Here is an 8,267-nt window from a genome sequence, read left to right on the forward strand (position 1 = left end):
ATATATGCAAGGTAATTTTTCGGCATAAAAAAGTAAGAAAAAAAAAAATAGCCCGATGCACTAAGCTCCCGCTATGTCTGAGAAAGAGCCGGACTAAAAAGTTCTATTGTACGCAACTTTACCCTGCATTTCTGTAAAATATTGTTTTCACGGCTCGAACCCGTGACCTCCCGGTCCCATAAAATAAGGCTCCCTTTGCATTAAAAAAAAAAAAAAGGTGAACATACGAAAAGGTCAACGAAATTCAACAGTACATCTATTATATATTACATAAAAAATTGAACTTATATATACTATGTAATTTTTGGGCTTCCGCCCCTAGCCCCCACAAAACTCCTCTAGCCTACCCCTATGAAGAATATTGGCTAGAAGTATGTCTTACTTCCAAAAATGGTACCTGTTGTCCTTAGAATGGTGCCAGAGAACTCTATTTTACTATGGCCCATAAGGGTCATTTATATGCAGAAAACTAGATAAGTACTGTTCTTAGCAGTATATGCATATCTTATTCATGATCCAAGAACCATGTTATTCAAGTTCTATTTCATGTTCTTGACCATTTTCATTGTCTTGTCATCATTTAGATGTGCTGTTGTTTCAGATTCTGAGTCAGAATCTTGGTTTGTGCACCAATATGTAAGACAAGCTCAGAGAAAATTTGAGCAAAAAACCAACAATTTTTGGGAATATGATGAGCAATCCAAGAGTTGGGTACAAGTGAATTTGCCTTATGACTTAGTTTCTTGTTTCAAGGATAACTGTACAAAAGTCAATAGAATTATTGATCAGATTACTAAGACTACTACTTATCAAGAACCTGAAAAAAGGGAGATATTTACAAAAGTTAAGGATGAGGAAAGTTGTTCTTATTCTAATCTTCCTTTGAGAAAAAGAGTTTCTTTGACAAAAATGTCTGAGATATCCATTTGGATAACTGGTATAAGTGGATCAATTTATGAAAGATTTTGGAATGGATTGCAGTGGGTAATAGCACCTCACGATTTGCCATTATCAGCAGGATATGCAGTTTCTATTTTTATTGTCAATCAGACAATTCTTGCTCTATCAGAGTCAGGAAACCTCTATCAGGTAATCTTTAAGCATCCAAATAGACTACAAATAAGCATGTAAACAATCATTCAACTTTTTGATAAAATTTAGTGAATATCATAATATGATTTTCTTTTCTAATATTGGACTGATGCGGAAATATATGGAGCGACATGGACAGTGATGATTCATATGGCAGACCTCGACTTGCTTGGAGTTGAAGCGCAATCGTTGTTGTTGTATTAGATTATGATTCTCACTCATACTTGTTGTTTATCTTCCTTTGATCTAAATTTTAGTGAATATCAGATCATAATTCTCTTTTATAATGATGGACTGATATGGGCTTAAATGGAGCGACGTGGACAATGAGGATTCATATAGCCGACCCTGACTTAGGATTGAGGTGTAACTGTTGTTGTTGTTGACCTGTTGTTATTGTTTTATCAAATTATAATCCTCAATCAAATTTGCTGTTTATCTTTGGTGTGAATTTTAGAGAATATCTTATTATAATCCTCCTTTATAATATTGGACTAAGACGGGCTTAAATGAAGCGATATGTACGGTGAGTATTCATATAGCTGACTCCCAAGATGTTTGGAATTGAAGCACAGTTGTTTTTGTTGTTGTTGTTGTATCAGTTAAAATTTTCAATAAAATTATGGTCTTTATCTTCCTTTAGTGCAAAAAGGGTAATCTATATTTTCCCCTCAGTTGCAGTTAAGTAATGATCAGCCAGTTTGGATTGATATTACACCACCAAGTACAGAAACAACACAAAGTTCTGTAATTCAAATTGGATCAGGAGTTGTCTCCAGTGATAGGAAGTGAGTATAGCATAATCACTTGGCTTTATGCTATTGAAGATTTTGTTGAGGAAAAACAAAGTTAAATTATGTTACTGGAGATAGTTGTGACTTGTGAGCTCCAGGCTAAAGCTAATAAGACTTTGAATTTGTGCATCAACATCAGGAGAATATATTTCTGCACAAAGAATGGAACTTTATTAGAACTCTCTGAGGTTGATCCTCTAAGGTAAGAACAACTTATGCATATCACACACTAAAGTGCTTTTTATTCTATAATGACTGATAGAATGGACGAAAGGGAGCTTTGGCGTAACTGGTAAAGTTGGTGCCATGTGACCAGGAGATCACGGGTTCAAGTCGTGGAAACAGCCTCTTGCAGAAATGCAGGTTAAGACCCTTGTGGTCCCAGACCCCGCGCATAGCCGAGATCTTAGAGCACCGGGCTGCCCTTTTTTACTGATAGAATGGACACAATTTTTTGTTTTTAGTACTGCACAAAGTCAGAATGTTATATGCACAAGCCAAGAAGCTAGGAGAGAAAATGCGCGAACTAGGTAGCAAGAATGTCTTTTGCTCAAGAATATATAATGGAGTTTGCTAAACTGTCTGTTTACATATGTAATTAGGTGGACAGATCATGGAAAACCTCCAGGAGGAGATGTTGCAGCAATCGCAGACGCATCTACATTTAGATCAGAAGTAGTCTTTACTATAAGGTGAAACAGCAAAAAGATCCTAGTTCTTTTGTTTCAGTATCATTCCAATAACCTCTGTAACTTTGTCTAATGGATGTCATATTTTGCTTCAGTACCGCAGGAGATCTTTATGAATATGATGAGAGATCAAGGCCGTCGTGGAAGAAGCATATAAGGAAAGAGTCTTCTGCCCAAAATACTTCTCTGAAACCATCTCTAGGTTGCTGTTTACAAGGAGTGATAGGAGCTATTTCAAAATCTCTATTTCTCTTGACTGAGGTACAAGATCTTGTTTTGTCCATCGCCTACGCTTACAAATTTAGTTTAAGAAAAAAGAATACCATACTAAGAAACTATGCAACAACAGTCATTTTTTATATATAAGTTCAAGAAACTAGGCCTTGATTCAATGCATTTGATCAAGCAAATTCTTGCTTCTCATGTGTATAAAATCCTATCATAGCATCACTATCTAATTCAGTGCTAACATATCGTGTTTTGACTTCCTTTTCTTATGAACTTTCAAACGTATGAAGGGAGGATACTTGATAGAGAGACGGTCACAGCAGAGGAAATGGAAATGGATCAATCATGGAAATCCAAAAGATCATATCCTCTCTTCCATTACATGTCTTTCTGAAGAAAATTTGGCTGAAAATGCAAACTCATTGTTTCTAACAACTGCATCTGGTTACATCTTTGAATATCGAATTCCAGATCATTCAGGTATGTCTTTAACATACTTGTATTCTCCTTATAAATGTGTGAATTCATTGCCGAGCAACAGATACAGTATTCATTTGAACCTTAAACAAACATCAATATTTTGAGAATGAGGAGAACAAGTAATTTTAAAGAATATCTAACTGTTCTATCTCTGTCATTCTGGATCTAACTTATATTCTCGACCACTCATTCACAGGCGTCAGCTGCATCTTTAGAGTAGTTCGATGCTGCTTCGCCACACTTCTTAATATATGCTACCATAAAAAGTAAACCAAATGAAGGAAATATTCATGTAGATGCAGTAAGTCTTGTAAATATGCCTCGAAAATTGAGTATTCGACGTGACTACAGGCATTGAACAAGATGATGACATTACAGAAAGTTGGATTAATCATATTTATCCTCCTCATGCCAAGGCTGCGCGAGGAATTCCAGGAGTGCAATTGCAAACTGGCAGAATTATTTTTCTACTTGATGATGGTAGGCTTGGAGAACTTCACCTATCCGGCCTCGGAGGTGAAAATTCAGGACCACATTATCAGGTTAATGCGAGAAGAAAATCATCACAGAAATATGTCTGGTCTATAATAGATGCATCAGAAACCGAAGGATGGAATGCAGAATATTGTACTGAAGAACATGGACCGTCGAATTGCATTGCAGGCATCAAAGATGAAACCACTCAACCTGATCTCACAACATCAAATGCGAGAAGGCGAAGGAGTAACAAAGAACAACAAAGTTACATATCAATTGATATGTCTGCTAAAAAGGCTACTGAACCTGAGGAAGACTACAATATCCCGGATAAATGGATCAACTCAAATTTCCATCTGAGGGTGATGCACGAAGGAAAATCGTTCTTCCTAATAACAAACGATGGATTGATTTTCGAGTATCTAAATGCTGAAAATGTCTGGTTCTGGCTTAGACATGATCATTCAACAGCTATAAGAGGTGCCCTTGGAAACTACAATGGAAGTTTGTTTTTGGTTGATGAGCAAAGGAATTTGCTCATAAGAGAAAGAAATGGCGATGAACTCGCATGGATAAATTGCACTGCTATGAGGAAAGGAAGACAAGTAATTGGAGGTCCTCCATGGGATGATCTACCAGGGAAATATCGAAAAGTTACTAAAGAAGATGCAGTTTTCTTTGTAAGCAAAAGTGGGAGATTGCTACAATTCTCAGTAAGTAGCATTATACTATGTCTACTTGTCTAGTTTCGCGGTCCAAAAAAAGGTAAGTATCGTAAAGAAAACGAGTGGAATTAAGCATATGAAAGGGCAATCCGGTGCACTAAGCTTCGCTATGCGCAGGGTCCGGGGAAGGGCCGGACCACAAGGGTCTATTGTACGCAGCCTTACCGTGCATTTCTGCAAGAAGCTGTTTTCACAGCCTCTTGCAGTCTAAATAATGATAAAATGAAGGCAAAAATGAGTGGCGTTAAGTATATATTGGATTAAAAAACTTGAGATCTCAAAGCTTCCATTCAAAATAGTGATCGATAATATGAAGGCCAAAATGAGTGGCACTAAGCATCTATTAGATTCAAAATCTTGAAATAAGCTTCTAGTCTAAATAGTGATAAAAGGAAAGCTAAAGAGTCATAAACTGTTTCTATAGGTTGCACTGAGAAAGTTCAAATGGAAAGATTGTCGATATCCAGGCAACACAAAGATTGCTAGCATTGCTGACCAAGAGCTGCTCCGAGAGAACGTGGTATTTGTCATTGGAAGGAACGGACGCTTATACCAGTATAACAAAGTGAACGGATTATGGCACGAGCATTACCAGTCTCAATATTTGGTTCTATCGAAATCTCCTGGAACTGCAATGAGGTTATCTTCACTGTCACTACAGGGTTCTCTTTTCATGCTATCAGAAGATGGTGGACTAGTTGAATATCAATGGAATCCGATGTCCAACGGATGGAATTGGATAGAACATGGAACACCTAATCCAAGTGTCATCCTTGTTGGTTCACCAGGACCATGTTTCAAAGGTGCTCATTTGTTCTTAATAGGTTCAGATGGAAAAGTATATCTTAGGTTCTTGGACAATGGGACATGGAAATGGAGAGGCTGTGGCTTTCCATATATAGAAAGTAAAGTCAAGGAAAATGAAGAACATGTCTCTGACCCTCATGATCGTACAGAAACTTGTAGTTACGATGATCTTGCAGCTCGCTTAGAGATAATTGAACAAAACCTGCAAGCCTCAAACAAAAACTGTGATTCCAAGGTTTGTGTTTATCGGCAATATTTCCTCTACTGGCTTCTTGATTCTTTAGACTATGTTACATGGACCCTCCGTCTTCCCTAGACGTAAACTGTTGTTATATGTCATTACGCCAGTGTTAGATCCCCAAAAGTAAGTCCATTTTGGAGGATCTGACATAGATGCAACGGCATTTTTGGAGGATCCGAGCAACATAAGATACATGTGAGTTCATGCAATAAAGTCTCTAAATGTCGTCACGAGTTGACTTTGGTTTATAAACAGGTGGCATCTACAAGACCAATTCCTCTTACTGAAGATTCAGTCATATTTGAGCTCAGAGATGGCAGAGTAAGTAAATTTGAACTCCTCTCAGCAATAAAGTCAATTACTTTGAAAAGCCTTAGATTGCTAAGTAGACTTGCCAAAACTTAAACAATCACTAAAACCTCAGTTCTAAATGCTGCTTATATGCCCAACCAAAGACTGAATGTTTAGAGGTTTGAAAACTTTGATCACTTCATAGTCTCCTTGAAAATGCTCTTAACACTTTTCCATGATACAACTTTCCCTTTAACAGAATCTGACATTATTAAAAGTGCTAGAAAAACTTATTATTGATGCAAAAGATTTATCTTGAATAAGTATATGAGATATTTCATCCCTACAATCTACACCTTGCCTATCCATGAAAGGAAAAACATTGTAGATTCAAAGTTTTTCACTTTTTTTAGTTATAACGGCGGGCCTAAGCCAGCTTGCACGCACCTCAGTTATTCCACCAGTATCTACTATCTTCCACTAACATTGTACTGGGTAACTCTATCCATCAATATTTAGGTACGTAGATGGAAAGAAATCATCTAACATTGTTTTGTCTCAACCGAGATTTGAACCATGATCTCCCATAATCTATGTTGCTCGGACTCTCTGAAAATGTCGCTGGGTGCGTTGCAGATCCTCCAAAAAGTAGTGTATTTTCGGAGGATCCAACACGGGTGCGGCAGCATTTTGAATAGTCCGCGCAACATACCCCATAACTATCACTACCAGAAATCCGCTAAACACCGACCAAAGTTGGTCGGTTATGGCCAATTACCGACCAAAATGCGACCATTTATGTGTTGAGGGTATTTTGACGGTCGGAAAGGCATATCGACCAAAGTTGGTCGGAAATTACCGACCAACGTTGGTCGGTATGCTTTAAACGACCATCTGACACTGTAAATGGTTTACCGACCAAAACTGGTCGGAAACATATTTTATTAATTTAATTTTACCGACCAAAGTTGGTCAGTGTATTAAATTTATTAATTTTTATTACCGAGCAACTTTGGTCGGTAAAATGAAAATATATTTTTTATAAATTATTAAAAAAAACGACCAACTTTGATCGGTATTGGAAAAATGTATATTTTTTAAATAATTAAAATTAAAAATTATCGACCAACTTTGGTCGGTAAGCTCAACAGTGCAGGCAAAATACCGACCAAAGTTGGTCGGTAATGTTGAATTCTGGGAATTCATTGTTCATTAACCGACCAACGTTGGTCGGTAATATGCAATTTATTTTTTTTATTATTATTTACTGACCAGAGTTAGTCGGTTTTCTGGGTTTAATTTTGGCATAAAATGCCTGTTTTGGTAGCTACACCACCTACCAGCATACCAATACCCCCAATTCACCTCATAAAACCCCTAATTCACCCCAAATCCATCCACATATCCAACAACAAGAACAACAACACAACAACAACAACAACAACAACAACAAAGTTTAAAAAATTGGGCCTACATTACCGACCAAAGTTGGTCGGTAATCAAAAAGTTTCTTTGACTAAGCAAGTCTGACCAACTCGATCAACTTGGTGACCAATTTACCGACCAACTTTGATCGGTATGTAATTTAAAAAAAATGTAATTTTTTTTTTGTTTCTGTCCATGTTGACGGTTTTTGGTCGCTTTTTCTGACCGATCGGTACCTCTTGGTCAGTTTTTAGCGGATTTCTAGTAGTGTTTACACTGCATTCAAAATTGTTGACAAGAGTATATCGTTTTTAGTTGGCAGAAATGCGACGGAATGGAGATACAGATTGGAAATGGTCACGTACCATTGGCACTCCTACTAGCCTCTGCATATCAAATTTCTGGGCAACTTTAGCATCATAACATGAAAACACATTGTCAATAATAGCTGCAGGACATGGAAATGATCAAGAAGTGCAACAATTATACATGTAAATATATACAAGAATAACCAACAGAAAAACTTGTACAGTTTTCAACATATCTCTTTGTACAGAAACTGTATTAGAGTACTAAAATGCTTCTAACTCTACAGCTTATGCATTTTTGTAGAAGTCTATGTTATATATAGCTCGTTTACAAGTATGTTTCTGATACAAGTGCATGTAATTAGTATTATAATTGTATCTAGTTTTTATATATATATATATATATATATATATATACACACATTTATTTATTTATTTATTCTTTTTTTTAAAGTGTAATTCGAAGAACTGAAATATTTACGCTCATATCATACCTGTTCAACAGACAGTGGCTACTAAGGGGCGTCAAATGATACCCCTTCGCGGGAAAAATACACTGTGTAGCTAGGTAAAAAAATAAATTATATGTAAATATACTATGCATTGACTCCCCTTAATTTTCTGGTATGTTTACTTTTATATATTTTGACATCTCTTAACGAAAATTCTGACTCCGCCACTGTCAACAGAGGTACCAAAAAAAAGGTTGT

At 36.6% G+C, this 8,267-nt stretch overlaps 1 protein-coding gene across 4 annotated transcripts; it reads left to right on the forward strand.

Moving 5' to 3' along the window:
• Positions 1-324: 324 nt before the first annotated feature.
• LOC142164298 (uncharacterized) lies at positions 325-7,945 on the forward strand. Of its 4 annotated transcripts, none has more exons than XM_075222132.1 (10): positions 325-1,089; positions 1,768-1,880; positions 2,026-2,088; positions 2,489-2,578; positions 2,671-2,836; positions 3,094-3,283; positions 3,635-4,473; positions 4,910-5,527; positions 5,789-5,854; positions 7,565-7,945. In XM_075222132.1, the coding sequence occupies exons 1-10, from the start codon at positions 526-528 to the stop codon at positions 7,670-7,672; spliced, it is 2,817 nt and encodes a 938-aa protein (XP_075078233.1). In that variant the 5' UTR covers positions 325-525; the 3' UTR covers positions 7,673-7,945. The 4 variants fall into 4 exon arrangements, with proteins under 4 accessions (XP_075078233.1, XP_075078234.1, XP_075078235.1 ...); XM_075222133.1 differs by having other exon boundaries at positions 1,774-1,880; XM_075222134.1 differs by lacking the exon at positions 5,789-5,854.
• The last annotated feature ends 322 nt before the right edge of the window (positions 7,946-8,267 follow it).

The sequence above is a fragment of the Nicotiana tabacum genome, chromosome 9 (assembly GCF_000715075.1).
Source record: "Nicotiana tabacum cultivar K326 chromosome 9, ASM71507v2, whole genome shotgun sequence".
NCBI lineage: Eukaryota > Viridiplantae > Streptophyta > Magnoliopsida > Solanales > Solanaceae > Nicotiana > Nicotiana tabacum.

Excerpts from the sequence above, each read along its gene's own strand:
- LOC142164298 (XM_075222132.1), top strand. The coding sequence starts at position 526 with ATGTTATTCAAGTTCTATTTCATGTTCTTGACCATTTTCATTGTCTTG. Across the intron at positions 2,837-3,093 it reads CTCTATTTCTCTTGACTGAG|GGAGGATACTTGATAGAGAG; the intron begins GTACAAGATCTT and ends AAACGTATGAAG. Across the intron at positions 4,474-4,909 it reads GGAGATTGCTACAATTCTCA|GTTGCACTGAGAAAGTTCAA; the intron begins GTAAGTAGCATT and ends CTGTTTCTATAG.